This window comes from Arachis hypogaea, chromosome 18, assembly GCF_003086295.3.
Source record: "Arachis hypogaea cultivar Tifrunner chromosome 18, arahy.Tifrunner.gnm2.J5K5, whole genome shotgun sequence".
In the NCBI taxonomy this organism is placed as follows: domain Eukaryota; kingdom Viridiplantae; phylum Streptophyta; class Magnoliopsida; order Fabales; family Fabaceae; genus Arachis; species Arachis hypogaea.
In genome coordinates this window covers 127180077-127198004 of record NC_092053.1, presented here as the reverse complement: position 1 = coordinate 127198004, position 17928 = coordinate 127180077, and the positions used below count along the sequence as shown (strand labels likewise).

At 29.2% G+C, this 17928-nt stretch overlaps 1 protein-coding gene and 1 long non-coding RNA gene across 4 annotated transcripts; one reads left to right on the top strand and one right to left on the bottom strand.

Annotated features, from left to right (window-relative positions):
• Positions 1 to 4132: 4132 nt before the first annotated feature.
• On the bottom strand, positions 4133 to 11141 carry LOC112770490 (glycosyltransferase BC10-like). The gene is made up of 10 exons (XM_025814841.3): positions 10752 to 11141; positions 10438 to 10536; positions 7593 to 7693; positions 7416 to 7487; positions 7198 to 7288; positions 6028 to 6108; positions 5826 to 5888; positions 5016 to 5138; positions 4878 to 4916; positions 4133 to 4371 (listed from the first exon to the last, which is right to left on the bottom strand). Exons 1-10 carry the CDS (start codon positions 11139 to 11141, stop codon positions 4240 to 4242), a joined length of 1191 nt encoding a protein of 396 aa, XP_025670626.1. The 3' UTR covers positions 4133 to 4239.
• Positions 11142 to 13822: 2681 nt separating this feature from the next.
• On the top strand, positions 13823 to 17324 carry LOC140181182 (uncharacterized). 3 transcript variants are annotated; one of them, XR_011875979.1, is made up of 5 exons: positions 13823 to 14200; positions 14691 to 14897; positions 16472 to 16849; positions 16926 to 16989; positions 17087 to 17324. It is a non-coding gene; the product is annotated as an uncharacterized lncRNA (long non-coding RNA). The 3 variants fall into 3 exon arrangements; XR_011875980.1 differs by having other exon boundaries at positions 13843 to 14200; positions 14738 to 14897; XR_011875978.1 differs by lacking the exons at positions 13823 to 14200; positions 14691 to 14897 and having other exon boundaries at positions 15167 to 16849.
• Positions 17325 to 17928: the final 604 nt, after the last annotated feature.

The following is a 17928-nucleotide window of genomic DNA, read 5'->3' as shown; positions in this document are numbered from 1 at the left end:
TAGATGGAGGAACCAACTTGAGTCACGCCTTAAAATTTTAAGATATAATCTGAGTTAATTAAAAATTGAAGAACTAAATTAAGTTGGAGTCAAATTTTAAGAGCCATTTTGAATATTAAGTCATGATTAGAGTTTGAAGTGAGCTAGATTATGAATTTGCTCATGTTCAATCTATGAACAGTTTCATAAACTGAGTTTATAGGTTAAAAGTTGAATTTAAATTTAAACTCATATATTAAATAAATTTAGTTTATTAATTTAGGAAAAACAACTATTTGTACTCATGAACTTTATGAACGCTGACAAAAGTATCCATTAAAGAAGGAAATTAACGTTGTATCCATCAAAGATGGATTCCGTACGACAAAAGTAGCCAAATCCTAAATTTATGTTGAATTTTTAATAAAATTCCAAAATTACCCCACCATTATCTTCAACCCCTCCTGATAAAAAAAGAAAAGGATAAACAAGACAATAATTGAAATCGAATAAAAAAAGATACATTGAAATTGAAATAAAAATAAAAAGGATAAATTGAAATTGAATACAAAGAGAATCACTCTACTTTCTACCCAATTTCTTGACGTAACAAGAAAGGGACTCCTCAACCTAACTTGCCAACGCCATAGTTTGGAAATTGAATCGAAAGGACTCCTCAACCTTCTACTCAATTCCCCGATGTAACAAGAGAGAGACTCCTCAACCTCAATTGTCCACACCATGGTTTCATTACGAAACCAAAAAGGGGTTTTAAAACCTCTAAAAATTCTATTTTTATGACTACAATAGCTAAGGAGGTATTTATAACCTCTTATTAGGTTAAAACAAAGAAAAACCCTAAAACCCATAAACATAAGACCCAATCTAGTAATTAAATAAACAAAATCAAAATACAATAAATTAAAATATTCTAAAAATGTAAACTAATATCTTCTAAATAACACTTGAACTCTTCATATCACGAACATTTGAAGCATGTATCATTCTCCTCCTCTTCAAAAAAGATTCGTCCTCGAATCTTGTAGGTAAAATAGTATATAAAAAGGACAATAATTATAAAGAAGATAATTTTTTTTCTTTTCTTTCTTGTATCTTTTTTTCTTTTATTTTTTTGCACTGTATGCTCTTTTTTTTTGTTTTTTTTAAACAATAAAATTAACAATAATGAAACGCAAACGAAAAAACAAGAACACAAGAATTTAAAGAAAGACGCGACAGACACTGGACTCTTTTTTTATGATAAAAGAAGAACAAATATAGATTAATAAGAATTAATCTAATACCTGAGCTCTGATACCAAATGATAAAGAAAGAAAAGGATAAACAAGACAAGAATTGAAATCGAATAAAAAAAGATACATTGAAATTGAAATAAAAATTAAAAGGATAAATTGAAATTGAATACAAAGAGAATCACTCTACTTTCTACCCAATTTCTTGACGCAATAAGAAAGGGACTCCTCAACCTAACTTGCCAACGCCATAGTTTGGAAATTGAATCGAAGGGACTCCTCAACTTTTTACTCAATTCCCCGATGTAACAAGAGAGGGATTCCTCTTAATTGTCCACACCATGGTTTCATCAAGAAACCAAAAAGGGGTTTTAAAACCTCTAAAAATTCTATTTTATGACTACAATAGCTAATGAGGTATTTATAACCTCTTATTAGGTTAAAACAAAGAAAAACCCTAAAACCCATAAACATAAGGCCCAATCTAGTAATTAAATAAACAAAATCAAAATACAATAAATTAAAATATTCTAAAAATATAAACTAATATCTTCTAAATAACACTTGAACTCTTCATATCACGAACATTTGAAGCATGTATCACCTCCTCTCTTCTTTTCCAAATCTCAAACACCTCCATTGCCTAAAAACCCTAATCTCAATACCTAAAAATTCCAAATTATCATTTTCCTAACCCTAATCTCAATACCCCTTTCAACAAATTTCAACCCTCTCTTTATTCAGCAATTTAACATTTCTTCTTCTATGGCTTCAATGAACTTGTTGGGTTTCTCTCTCTCCCCTCAAGAACAACACACTACTACTACTCATCATCATCAAACTCGTTTTGGGCTATTCAATCCCACTGCACAAGATGATGTAACTGTTGCTGATGATGGAAACTGCTTCGATCTCACTCCTTCCACTCATGCCGCTACTACTCTCAACTCCCTCCTTTTCCCATCTATCAAGAACCCTTCAACAATTATCATCACCTTTCTACTCATCAAGGTTTAATAATTTTTTTCTCTTTTAATTTCTCTATTATTATTACAAATTACTCTTTTTTTTTAATTTTTCTTTATCATCATAGATTGGAAGGAGAATAACTACATCAACCAAAATCTGCTATTGGCAACTTCATGCAACAACAATAACAATGTCGACAACAACCACGACCACCATCACCAACAACCCAAGCTCGAGAACTTCATCGGTGGACACTCCTTCGCCGATCATCATCATGATTACGGTGCCAACTCATCGGGAGACTACCTCTTCCAAAACTGCTCTCAACCGGAAGTTACAGCAGGAGGAGGAGAAGGCTCCGCCGGCGGCAGTGGTGGAAGCACAAACTCAATACACCATCAACACGTGTTGGTGAAGGAGGTGGTAAAATTGATGAAAAGAATAAAGAGAGGGTTGAAATTTGTTGAAAGAGGTATTGAGATTAGGGTTAGAAAATGATAATTTGGGGTTTTTAGGCAATGGAGGTATTTGAGATTTGGAAAAGAAGAGAGGAGGGATTGAAGATAATGGTGGGGGTAATTCTGGAATTTTATTAAAAAGTCAACATAAATTTAGGATTTGGTTATTTTTGTCGTACGGAATCCATCTTTGATGGATACAACGTTAGTTTCCTTCTTTAATAGGTACTTTTGTCAGCGTTCATAAAGTTCATGGGTACAAATGGTTGTTTTCTATTAATTTATAAGTTGACTTCATTACATTAGATACACAATAGAATAAGATATATAATTTATAGTTCCTTCAAATTATATTTTTGTTATTTGAGTTAGTCCATACAATTTTAATAAATTGAGCTTAAATTTCAAAACTAAACTTAATTATTAATGAATCGAATGTGAAACATAAAACATTCAAAGATTTTGATTTGCGAAAGTCGTCCAAGAAATTATGTGTTCTATACTTGGGTCAATATGTAAGATTTTTTCCCAACTTCTGTGGAGTGAAAATCAAACTATTACAAGTCTTTACAGTTTAGAAACACTATTTGACATAATCACATTTTCACCTATAATTACATGGAAAAAAATTACTAGAAAAAAATTCCTTAAAAATTTCAGATCAAAGATTTTCCTGCTTTAATTGCAAAGTGGAATAATGTACTCGTGTATTTTGAATTTTACAGTAAGATATGAATATGTTCACTTAATTAGGAGGAGAAGTTCGCAATGCAACAAAATTTACAACAATTATCTAAGAAAAAAACAAATTGCAAATAAATTTAGCAACTAATTCACTATTTTCAATGGTTAGTGCAAAAATTAGTCTCATACTTTCTGAACCATTCACCTATTATAATTTAAAAAAAGGTGGAAACTCAGGTGAAGTCGACTTCACGTGAAGTTGATAATTGAGAGCCGTTAGATGGTTTGATTGATTTGACTAAATTTTTATCTAACGATTCTCAGCTATCAACTTCAGGTAAAGTTGACTGCACCTGAGTTTCCACCATAAAAAAAAGTGTGACTATTGAACATTATTTTACATGCAACTACAATTAAGGCCAAAACTTTCCATCCTTCCATATACATCAAGGTACACCAAACTTTTTCACCTATAAGAAAAATCTCTAATTTCACTAATAAAAAAAAATTTAAGTAATCATCCCAAAATAGAAAGCTAACTGGTAATTGTCTATGCATACAATTATAACAAGGTAAAAACTCAGGTGTAGTCAACTTCACGTGAAGTTGATAGTTGAGAGTCGTTAAATGATTTGATTGATTTAACTAAATTTTTATCTAAAAACTCTCAGCTATCAATTTCACATAAAATTGACTGCACTTGAATTTCCACCTTATAGCAATTTGTGTCAATCGGAGGCCAAGAAAACTGTTAGAATAATAATGAACTAACTTGTGGTGTGGCCTTAGCTTGTTGTAGAACTTCATCCAATTACCTTTTGACACGTGGCGCTTCATAATACCTTAATTATAAGGTAATAAGGTTGTGAATTGGTTATCAAAGAATGATGCAAACACTATAATAATGTTGAGTAATTTGAGAAAAGTGCCACCAAATTATCAAGAGTTTCAGGAAAAAATTTCCTAGCAAATAGATAACATGGTCGTCTCGATCCTTTCCACATGCAAGGTGTAAACCTTATTGTTCTCTGCAAGGCATGCCAAATTCAAAACCAATAATCATTCTTTCTTTCTTTTCGTAGTTTTACACATATATCTAATTACGTAATGTCACATTAATAAAAATAACTATCTTTTACATTAATCACGTAAATGATTATTCAAAACATAATATGTGATTGCACAAATGTGTAAAACGCGTCAGTACATTAAAATTAATCTATCTATTTCAATTATAAAATACTTTAATTTTGAGGATAATAATCATTAAATATATAAAATAACTCGATATTCATTCGACTATTGAAATTCTAACTTCTAAGTAACTAGTATGTTTTTTTTTTCTTAATTTTGCCTTATATTTAAACAGCCTAACCAATTTTTCTCTTTTTCTACACTAAAAGTATCATGTTAATTTATATCTTTTATCGTTAAAATTGTCCAACTTTTAAATCTTTAATGATTGAAAATAGTAGTTAATTCGTCTTTGAGTAAAACCAAAAGCAACAGAACTCAACCTTTTAGCCATACATACCTTTTCATCACTTGTAATATGTGGACATACATCAATGGACTGCAATGAACAAAATCATTATATGATTATGAAAAAAAAAACTCAAATGTTACATTTTGGATAAAGGACAAATACGATTGAATAAATTGTTTGACATACTGTTAAGGCTTCCAGGAATCTATTATTAACTTCCTCAGCAGTGAATGACCTTGGATGCCATTTTCCTTCGGACCAATCAACATAGGTAACTGACCAATTTGAAATTCCACCTGGATCAATCATCTGAACATACATATACCAAATGAGTTGTATAAATTCAGCAATAAATTCATTCAATTTCATTTCAAAGAATAGAATATATATTATTTAATATATTTTTTGTCCCTGAAGATTCTCTAAGAAGTTTTCGATTTGGTGAAAATTAAACTCAGGTGCAGTCGACTTCACGTGAAGTTAATAGTAAATGAAAATTTAGTCAAATCAGTCAAATCATCTAACGGCTCTCAGTTATCAACTTCACGTGAAGTCGAGTTTCCACCTTTCGATTTAATATCAAATATATTCCTGGCAACTAAATTTTAAAAAAATTTAGGACTAATCCAACAATAATGCATGATAAATATGTTTGATTTGTTTGTATTAAAAGTTGTTCTTGTGAAGTGGTCATAATTTTTTTTGAAAAAATGAGTTGATAGAGATAAATTTGATGCAAATCGAAAATTTTTAAGACAAAATTAAAACAAAATAAAATTTAGGGATAATTTTGAAATTTTTAGCAAACTTAAAAGACAAAAGATATACTTTACTCATTTTTTAAAAATGCTATATACACACCAAGAATTAGTCATTAAATAAGTTATTATATATTTGTGTATAAATATATAATATTTAATTCATTTTTAATATATATTAGTGCTGATTTTTTGTGTGAATATAGTATAGTTGATATGTTTTTTTTTATGCACTAACATGGAAAAAAGTTGGAAAGTAATGCTCATCAGAATAGCAGTTGCGTCCTCCTTCCATACCTGGCTGTGTAAGTATAAAACATGAACAACATTAGTAGGATGTTTGTCATTTAGGAAGCAAATATTTAATTCTCTATATAACAAATAATCTATCTAATTAGGATTAAAAAAAATGAAATGTTTATAAGTAACATATATTGTACCCTGCAATGGTCCCTAAATTTTCTAAGGTAGAGGTTGTCTGCCATAACTATTAGAGCATGCTGTCGCTTCATTGTGAACCACTGCATTGGAAACATACATGACGTAAGGTATTAAAATTAGGTGGATACTACCATGAAGATTTTATAATTGTCTTCATATGAAGATAAATTTTTTATTATTAGATGATGAATTGTAAAATTTGATTTTAATATGTTATAAAAGTGTTATTTTTTTAAATTTGTAGCTAAACAAACAAAATATACTTTCATTTTAATACAAAAATCTTCATAAAAAGATGTTTTTAGTATTTTCATTTGAGTAGTTACTTAAAATTATATGCAGCTAAATGCTAAATGCAGAAATTAGTTATGTTAGTTAGTTATACAGCTGTCAAGTTGGTTGCTAGTTAGTTATTTAACTGACTCATATTATATATATATATATATATATATCATTAATTAGTTGATTTTATATGATGAATGATTCTCTCAATTGAGATTCATCAGCTCAATTCTCTCTTTAACTTCAGTTCTTTTTTTTTTGTCAGATAGAGTGAATATTCTTTAATGTCAGTTCATTTTTTTTGTCAGATAGAGTGAACAGCAAATTTTGACTACAATATTAAGAGTTCTATTAACTATTTAGTATCAGCTAAATTTCGAATCCAATACACTTATTACAAGACATAGAAGATGACCACTAAACCAAGATCTTGCACGCATAATTTTTTTTTGTTTATATATATAATTAGTAAGTGTTGGCTGACCTGTTCCGACAAAGTTTATGAATCAAGCGAAATATATTTGGTGAATATTTTTTTTTCAATTTTTAAATCTAGCCCAATTTTTTTACGGGTTAAATAGAATAAACCAACAGATTTCAACTTGTTTACTACCCTTAATTAAAAAAAAATTATTTATCTAATTGTAAAATAGTGTTTATGAATCATTTGAATTAGAAGTATTTTAAACTTTGTCAAATCCAAAACTTTTTTGCCCAAATTTGGCTTCAAAATTTTGATTTGATGTATTTTTCAGGTTAAGTTCAAAATATATTTAGATTAGCATGGCATTGTGCAATGTCATGTATATGTTTAAAAACAGTTATTTTAAACAAAAGTTATGATCAATTATAACACTTTTTAGGTATCAATTTTACAGAAGTTATACCTGTGAACCTTTTCGAAAATCCTTCTCCTCCACTTCAGGCATCATATAATCTATATATCTTCCATTTCCATGAGGACCAAGATCAAGATAGCTTTTGGTTTTTATGTGAAAAATTAATGGGGGAAAAGAAAAAACAGAAATCAGTAACAAATCCTCATCAATGTGTATAAAATCTGATTAACTCATAAACACAGAATTTTATATATATATTATCTTACCAGTCAAGGAAGCTGACATTTGAAAACAATAAGTATTTGTAAACAAATTGAAAGGGACGTACAGGTACACAGCTGAAACAATATTTAAAGATGTAATTAGCTACATTAAATTCACCAAAAAAGCTAGACTCCATATCAATTTAAAAAAAAAAAAAAAAAAAACTAACAAGAAAATACCTTTCTGACAGTAGGACAAAATGTTGGTTATCAGGGTCTAAAAGTGCGTTACCCAAAAGTCTTTTTTCTGCTTCAACCATTGAAAATTTTCCCCAAGCTACCTAAAAGAATTTTGTTAACACTATAGTAAGAAAGATGCTATGCATTGTTCAACAGAATGATAGGAATAATTAGAGAAACAACTATTAAATTTCCAGCTATGAAGCGCATACATTTCAGACATAATATTTATTTGATATTCGTCTGACATATGTGTCTTCGATCGGTATTTAATTGCGTTTTAATAAAAAATAAAAATATTTTTTTGGACATGTTTAAATACACTTAATACATCACATATATTCTTAAAATGAATTTATAAATAATATATATTATTATTTATTAAAATAAAAAATTATTTTAAATACGTTATATAATTACAAAATAATATTAAAAAATTAATTTATATTTTAATATCAATAAAATATCAAAATATTATTATAATTTTTTATTTATATAAGGTAAGATTTGAATCTCCGATATTTATTTAAATAGACTAGCAAGCTAATCATTAAACTTATATATATGTCACGTCTTCATGTCTTATAAAAAAAAATTCGTGTATCCGCGTATTCCGTATCTATATTGATATCCATGCATCATAGATTTTCCAGGCATATAAAAAAGGGCCTAATTGAATTTTGTTTTCGTTTTTATATGTTTATTCATATGTGTTTTTCATTTTTAAAATTTCGTAAAAGAATTAAAAATAATAAAAAAATTATTTTCACTATTTTTTTTTATAAAATTTTAAAAATAAAAAATAGGTTACATAACCTAGTAACTAGGAATGCATTTCCTCCTTTTGCCTTTGGATGAGAATGTATACTGTTAAGTTTAGAAAATTAAACCATAATTAAAGTTATGACTAAATATTATTAGGATAATTATCAAATTGGTTATGTGATGTAGTTTGTTTAGTGTGCAGAAAAATGATTTGATCAAACTGGTTTATTAAATATAAACAAGTCCACATACACATACATCCTCTGACCCATTATCATACTCAGCATAACCAAACTATGATCCACTATAAGATGTTGAACTATATGAAAGAATAGAGAAAAAGTAAGCCCATATCCATTTCAAGCCCATTCAATGATTCATAACCAAAACTCCACTACTTCCAGAACCTAAACTTCAATCCATTTGAATACTTTCTCAAATCTACCTAACCAACAAATTCTCTCTTCTCTCTCTTCTCTTTTTTTCTCTTTCCCATCACATCAATCTCTGAAACAAGAAAAAAAAAAGAGGAAAGTTCTGGAACTAGTGCACGGTCAAGAACAAAAAAATTGTTTTCAAATTCAAGCAAGAAGAGAAAGTAAAAGGAGTATAACAAATGGAAAATCTTAACGCAACCGAGGATCACAAAAGATGATTCCCCATTTGTGCTTCAATGAGAAATTTTGAAGAAATTCTCTATATCCCAAGTACCGTTCAAGAAAATATGAAGGTTGTGAAGTCAAAAGTGTTCAGTGGTTCATCAACGACTAAGAAACAAATTCGGGGTCAAAGCAAAGATCAACGACTTTGAGTCACGAAGTTTGAAGAAAAAGGATGAAAGAAAATGGTATGGTTGCATGTCAATGCCTCAGTCCTCTCTCTACTCTGACCATACCGCTGCGGATTCTGATTATTGGAGAAGAAGACAAACCATGTATTGAAGATGTCTCAAGTCATGGAAGCTTCACTCCTCTATAATAGAGAAGAACGGCCAAGGATTGATGCAAGAGAGAAAGAGCACTGGTTTCGGTTTCCATAGATCTTTGAACGGTTCTTGTTCTTCTCCTTCGTAGTTTTCATTTAGTATTTCTTTTTCTCAGTTTAGTATGTCTGAGTTTCATTGTAAAAAAGGTAAACATGGTGAAATTTGTAAGAAAAAGCCAACGAATAAAAAAAACAAAGAGTTAGACTTGGAAAAAAAGTCTAAGTTATTTTAGAAATCCTTTGTTAGTATTTCTGTTTTGTATCATGATCCTGAGGAAATTCTCTTACAAGTTGGGTTAGCACTTTGCAGTTGAAAGTTAGGGTGAGTTATAGTCAAGTTCAGGATGGGTTAGAATCTGGACTTGTCCCAGATATGATTAGGTATATCCTAAAGAGAATTGGTGTTTGTAATCTGTTGAAAAGATAGTGAAATTCCATCATTGTTATGATGAAAACTGGATGTAGGCTACATTGCACTGAGTAGTCGAACCAGAATACATCTGTGTGTCATTCTCTACTCTCTTCTCTATTACTGGTTCTGCTACATTAGAAACAAAAATAAAGTATCTCCTGATTTCTCTACTTAGCAACGTTTTTCTATTATTATTCTTTCAAGCAACTCTATTCTGACTCCTACCGTGTTAGGACGTAGGAGACAAAATCAAAATATCTTTCGCATTCTCTTAACAGAAAACAAAGTTACAAGTAAAGTCAAAAGGAAGTCAAGATTCAACCCTCGTTCTCTGATTACCATCACATACATTTTAGTTAAACTACATACATAGTAATAAAATAAAGCAATATTATGAGTTATTCATTGCAAACCTAGCATGTCATATTAACTTCTTTGGCAATAGTAATCAATCATTTATGAAATTTATATCTAAAGCAATGTTTAATTAATAGTGATTGCTATAGTGTTTAAAAGTGTTTGTCTAACTTACCAAAAAGAGTTAAAAATTAATATTAAATTTTAAAAATATAAAAATAAATAATTATTAAACATTCAAAAGTTACCATAAAAAATAAATTAAGCAAAAGTTAAACATCAAATTATAAGTACCATAGAATTCACCTTAATTAATATGGTACATACCGGTTCACTATGAATGTCTCGACCAATAAAATAATTACTGAAATGTATTGGTGTTTCCCTTGAAGCATGGACATAAACAGAGAATTTGCCTTCATGACCCTACAAGCATCAAATATCCATCATCATCTTAAGAATTAATCATGATCATCTTAATAAACTATTTTACACTGTTAATGCATCAAAATTAACCTGATATGAAATTAGTTATCCTACAAATTTGACTTCAGAGGTAAAATTTAACTTAGAAAAAAATAGAGAGACAAGAAAATACTAGTATAAAATTGAAGAAAAGAGATTATGGGGGTATGTCTTACACTAAAAAACATGTGCCATAGTTTCTCAAAAGGCAATGAACCCTGTGTTAAGAACATGAAGGCAACCTTGGGCTTCTTGGGTTGAAGATTTTGAAGCCTGAGTATATCCTTAACAACAACCCTAGATTCCATTTCTTCATCAGTTAGTTCCCTTGGTACTAGTTCCACTTCTTCTTCCTTATTATCTTCAACTTTGATTAATTGAACATCATTTGTGTTTGTGCCACAACCTTGGGTACTATAGCATCCTTTTTGGCTTGCTTTTAGTTTTGGTTGATAATAGTAGGCAACAACCAAAAAAAATGACAACACAAAAACGAATGCAATAATCCAAATTGATCTCTTTATTAGTGATGATGATGATGATGATTGTCTTTTTGTCCCTACCATCATCAGAATATTAACCTCTTATGCACCTTCCCCACACATTTATTTATGTTTTCAATTCTCTCTTTCTATCTAATATTTATACTGCAAAAGAAAATATCATACAAATTCATAAGCATAAAATTGTAGAAAAATAACACCATTTATCAAGCAACAAATTGGTAAAACATGAAATTTATAAAACAAAACTTTTTTCTCTTTTATTATGAAAGTATCGAAGAACTTAATTTCTCTCAAAAGTACATTTTATTACATGACACCTACCAATACAAAGATACTAAAAACATCTTTCTCATAAAAAAATTCGTGTTAAAAGTGTGATTTGTTTGTTTAGTCGCATTTTAAATAAAGATAACACTTTATAACATATCAAAATGAAACTCTATAATTCATAAAAAAAAAAAGCATTTTTAGGTGAAAACAATTATAGAATCTTTGTTGAAGTATCACCTTATACCTGGCTAAGATGTTTAGTTCAGCCTTCAATCCAATCTTTTGCGTCTTAAATGATTATAAAATTAAAGATATACGAGAATTAATTAATGGCAAGAAAGAAAGGGAAAAGGGCAAAGAAATGAACACAAAGCCATTACATTGAAATCACATTAAATTTGACTTAGAAGAAGGATAGTAGCAATGCCTGTGATTCCAACAAGGTGGATCCAAGGAAGACATAAGATCTCAGAAAAAATCAATACACTCGTCTTAGTGTTCAAAAAAAAAATGAAGTATGAAGTTGGTGGAAGGTTTAGACTTTGGAGAAAACTAAAAATGGATGGTGGAAAAGAAATGTGAATTTGTGTGTTGCTTCTTCTTAGGATTGCCAACAGAATTGAAGAGAATTCATCAGCAAACTCCGCTAGTATTGCCACATTATAAGAACTTACAAACCCATAAATACTCTTTTTTTTATTTATTTTTTTTTTCTTACAGTAAAGTTGCTATTTATATATAATCATTTGATATTTTATAATTGGGTTCAAATTATCAAAATTTAATGTTAGTAATTTTAAAAAATAATATCAAAATATATTAATTTTAACTAATATAATAAAAATAGTATATTATTGTAAGTTTTTAATTAATAATTATAAATTTAAGTTACAATTTAATATAATACCTTAGAATAGAAGGTTGTTATTACTTTTCATATTTGACTGCTATTATATAAGTTTCACGTTTGTTTTATTGTGCACATTAATTAAACTATAATTTATTATTTTATTTTGTATGTTTTGAAATAATGCGATCGTACTATAAGGATGACATTAATTTTTATAACTAATGCAAATCTTTTTACTATTTTATTTACCATTTAAATATTATCCATAAAAAATAATTACTTAAAGTAAAACACTATATAAAGAAAGATAGAAAATTTTTAAAATTTATCATTTTGGTTTGTTTCTTAATTCATTTGATATTACTCAAATTTAATAGGTTGATGGTGGTGATTCTTTTTATTAATTTAAAAAATTTAACACCCTCTTTTTCTTTCTCTCTCTTAATTTTATTAAATAGTTTTTTTTAAGTCAAAATATTTTTAACTTCCTCTATAATAAGTATTTTTTAAATTATTTAATGCAAAAAATATCACATCTTTTTATTTTATCTTAAAAGTTTCATATTTTTTTATATCAAAGTAATACGGTTTATTATATTATTATATATTATTTTTGTACCACAAAACAAAAGATAAAATTTTATATCTTTTTTGTTACTTATTTTATTTTGCCTATTTAAATTGGCATGTATATGATCAACATATTTTCTATTATTTATGCAATATTTTCACAATATTTTTTTTAATTCTAATTAATATGCATTTAAAAAATTATCTTTAAATCTTAAGTAATGTAATTCAAAGATTATTGCATTCATATTTTTTAAATTTTAAAAAAATAATTTTTTTGTATTATTATAATTAGTTGAATAGAGAAATAATAACAATCACATCATAATTTAATTAATAAAATAAAATAATTTATCAATTTATATTAAATTATTAATTTTAGTTACATTTAAAAACACTTTAAAAATAACTAAAAAAATTTAAAAATTTTATGTGAATCAATATGTACATAAAATATTATGTGAAGATAAGTATAAACATTAAAATAGTCAATAAGTAATTATAGAAGAATAAAAAAAATAAAAAATAATTAAAAATTCTAAAAGTTGAAATAGTAAAAAGAATGAAAAAGAAAAAGTTAGATATACATCAATTAAATAATATTATAAATAAAAAATTTAATTTATTATTTTATAATATCATTTTAAAAAAATGCATGTATGCATATAAGGAATTCTCTATTTATGTTTGTTAAAAGTTGAGACCGAATTGCAAGTTAGAGTACAGTATATCACAGAGTACGTAGTGAGTACATAGTGAGTACGCAGAAAATATATACTCCATCTACTCTCAATCTTTCTTTGAGTATGTCTTAATTCAGTATAAATAATAGGGGTGAGCACGGTAGCGGGTACCCGATTACCTACCCGGACCTGAACCGAACCAATTAAATTGATTCAGGAACCGACAGGTAATCGGGTCCAACCCGAACTAAACCGATAACATTTGCTGATAATTGGTTTGGATATCGATTTTGGGGGCGCGGAACCCCGAACCAACCCGTATACCCGAACAATTATATACATATATGACTTTGAAAACATATAACCCTAATACTATCTCATTCTCACTAACGGTGCACCAAACCATGGAGTAAACTCAGAAATTAGAAACCCTAGCAGAGGCAGAGCTTCCTCCTACCACGCAACCAGCTTCTCCAATCTTCATCGTCTTCTCCATTGGGCGTCTGTCAGCCGCATCGTCTTCTCCACCTCGTCTGCGGGACCATCTGGTGTATCGTCTTCTCCATCGTCTTCCTGGTAGCGGCAGCGATGCAGTAACCAACTTTCTCTCCATCGTTGGCGTCTCAGTTGGTATCTCCATCGCGGTTCCCTCTCCAGCAACCAGCTTTGTCTTCGGTCACTCGTTCCCTCTCCAGCAGCCAGTTTCCTCCAGGCTTCAGCGTCGTCTTCTCCGGTCACTCATTCATGTTAGTCTATAATTTTTGGAGAATGTTATATGTTAAACTGTTAATTGTTTTATTTTCTATTAAATTTTTAAAATTATACCTTCTTAGTTGTTGTTGAATAAAGCAATCTTGATCATTCTGAAGCAATCGTGCTGTTTAATTTTTTAAATATTAATAGAATCTTGCTCTTATGTAAAAGCTAGATTTGATTTTGAACTGAAGATCTTCTATAGCTAATTTTGATTTTTAACTTCAAAAATATTATGCTATTCAATTACTATTATAATTCATGGTAATAGATAAACGAAAAAAAATTGAAAGAAAGCTAATACTGAAAGAAAGCTAATTAAATGAATACTCTGTGTTATATTATTTTATTTTTTTATTGTAAACTTTCATTTTGGAGACATATTGCTTGTAATGTTAATAAATACTCTGCATTAAGGACTTTCAATTGTACTAATTGGTTAGTAACAAATACATGACTTCTCTTATTTTATATATTTTACAGATTTAAAAAAATGGGAAAAACTAACCCTAAAAGTGATTGGTTATTAGAAGTACTTCTTCTCCAAGTGTAGCCACTCCCGCTGCTGAGAACGATGGTCTTTCTGGTGGAACATCGCAAAGTCCAACTCCTCCAGCGTTGTCTGCCTCAAATCCTTCATCAGAAACACAAACCGAAGCTGTTGGAACTACTGACGAGCCTCCAAAAGAGGTAAAACGTAAACCCAGTAGAGCACCTAGTAGTGTTTGGGCGCATTTTACTAAAAGTTCTCCTAATAAAGCTTGCTGCAACTATTGTAAAAAAAAAAATATGCATGCAATAGTTCTAGTCATGGTACAACAAACTTGCATAAACATTTAAGAATTTGCACTAAAAACCCTCATAAGCAAGCTGAAAAGGGGCAGAAAACTATTGCACTTGGGAGCCAATTTGAGGATGACCCTAATGTAATCACGATGAAACTTGTTGATTTTAATCAAGAGAAAATTCGTCTTGCTCTTGCAAATATGATAATTGTTGATGAACTTCCTTTTAAATTTGTTGAGACTCAAGGCTTTAGACAATTTATGAGTAAAGCAAAACCTAGGTTTAAGGTTCCCTCCCATTGGACAATTGCTAGAGATTGTATGGTTTTGTTTAGATATGAGAAAGAGAAGTTGAGAAATTTGTTATCTGAAAATCGCCAAATGGTTTCCCTTACTACCGATACTTGGACTTCAATTCAGAATTTGAATTATATGTGTGTGACTGCGCATTATATTGATGAGTTTTGGACATTGCATAAAAAAATTTTGAATTTTGGTTTGATTACTGATCATAAGGGTGAAACTATAGGGAGGGCCTTAGAACAGTGCTTACAAGAGTGGGGTATTAGAAGGATATGTTGTGTAACTGTTGACAATGCTAGTGCTAATGGTGTTGTAATTTCGTATTTACTTAGAGGCATGGGTAATTGAAATGGGTCAACATTGTTAAATGGAGAGTTCATGCATATGAGATGTTGTGCTCACATATTAAATCTAATCGTCGGTGATGGTATGAAAGAAATTGATAGCTCAATAACTAAAATCAGAATTGCATGCAAAGTTTTTAGGTCATCTTCCGTTAGGATGCAAGCTTTTAAGAAGTGTGTTCAAGAGGCTAATATAACTTCTAAAGCTAGTGTAGTGTTAGATGTGCCTACTAGGTGGAACTCTACATATTTGATGCTAGAGGCTGCTGAGAAGTTTGAATCGGCTTTTAGTCGGCTTAGTTATCAAGATTCATTTTATTTGTTGGCGCTTGAGTCTGAAGGAGGACCTCTTGATGCTAATGATTGGAAAAGAGCACGTGTGTTTGTGAAGTTCTTGAAAATATTTTATGATACAACTCTTACTTTTTCTGATTCTTTAAATGTTACATGTAATAATTTTTTCAATAAGTTGTGTGACATTCAAAAAATTTTGAATAAGTGGAGAAAGAGTAATGATGTTGGTTTGCAAAAGATGGCGACACAAATGAAAGTGAAACTAGACAAATATTGGGAGGGTGATGGGATAAATTACTTTCTCTTTGTGGCTATTTTTCTTGATCCTCGTTACAAGTATGAGTATGTTGAATTTTGTCTTAATCGAGTGTATGGGTTGAACCAATCCAAAGATATGTTAAAAAAATTGAAGGATATCATTCATAAGTTGTTTGAGTATTACTCCATGATATATTCCCTTCCGGATGGTAGTTCTTCTGATAGTTTTAATTCTAACATTGCCTCTCATGATCATGGTGGTGAAAATGCAATTGAGGAGGAAGATGGCTTCGAAGATGAGTTTAGAATGAGGGTTAAAAAAAAGCAAGGTGAGGTCAAAAGGAATGAATTGGAAAGATACATGAAGATGATGTGGAGGATAACATTTCCGGTTTTGACATTTTGCGTTGGTGGAAATTGAAATCAATGAAGTATTATGCTCTTGCTCACATGGCTAGGGATTTGTTGGCTATTCCCGTCTCTACCGTGTCTTCTGAGTAGGCATTTAGTACTAGTGATTGTGTGCTTGACCAATTTAGAAGCTCATTAAGTCCTTCTACTGTTGAGTCTCTAATTTGCTCACAAAATTGGTTGAAGACTCAAGAGAAGATGTATGACTTAAAGCAAGAACTTGAGGACCAAGAAAAACTTGAATTAGGTAACTATTTTTAAATTATTATGTAATTGTTGTTATTGTTGAGTCTCTAATAATAATTTAATTACTGTTAATGTAGAGCTTTCAACTTTAACAATATCTAATCAAGCCATTGGAGTTGATGTTGTTTACAACAATTTGAGGTTAATATTTTTTCACTAATTATTTATTTGTTGAATTATTTTTAATTAATCAATTTTATATATTGACATTAGTTAATTATATGCTGATTTTTTGAAGGTCACAACTCCTCTCTTAAATATGCTTGGTTGATGGAGTGAAGGATTATGGAGTGAAGACTTTGAAAACTAGACAAATATTTATAGGAGACCACTTTAATAAAGACACTAAAAATGTCTTTTTTTAAAGACGTTTACACATGTCATATTATTATTGGACATTCTTATTAAACCGGTTAATAATTTATTTTTTATTATAAACCAGAATAAAATCGGTTTATTATAGCAACAATAATAAACTCAATTATCTGTATTATAATTATTAGACCTGATTTGATCCGATCGAATTATACTATCTAAACCAAATATCTTTAAATTTTTTGATAAAAAGACAATTATATCCCTGACTTTTTGTTTTTCGGACATTTAAATCCCTAAAAATTTAAAAATACAATTAAATCCCTAAAAAAATTGGATTTATTGTTATTGTTATAAAAAAAATCAGTTTTATTCTAATTTGTTAAAAAATTCAAAAATATCTGATTCATTAATACATCCAATAATAATACGACACGTAAATGTCTTTACAAAAAGACATTTTACGCATCTTTATGGGAGCATCTCCTATATTTCTATTGCACTTTTGTATTGAGCTTCTAATCTTTAGATTTTACTGTGTTTTGGTTTTAGCTTTTTTCAAAGATTATTCACTAGACTTTTGTATTTAACTTCTAATATTTCTATTGCACTTTTATATTTTTATTAGACAAGATTATTCACTATTAATATGTTTGGATTTTGATGAGTTTAGTTTTAATGTATTTGGTGTTTAATATGTTTGCATTATTTTTGTTGATGTTACATGTTTATTGTATTTGTTGAATTTTTTACATAAAAATTTGC

Excerpts from the sequence above, each read along its gene's own strand:
- LOC112770490 (XM_025814841.3), bottom strand. The coding sequence starts at position 11,141 with ATGGTAGGGACAAAAAGACAATCATCATCATCATCATCACTAATAAAG. Across the intron at positions 10,537-10,751 it reads TATGGCACATGTTTTTTAGT|GGTCATGAAGGCAAATTCTC; the intron begins GTAAGACATACC and ends TGATGCTTGTAG. Across the intron at positions 5,889-6,027 it reads AATTTAGGGACCATTGCAGG|CCAGGTATGGAAGGAGGACG; the intron begins GTACAATATATG and ends ATACTTACACAG.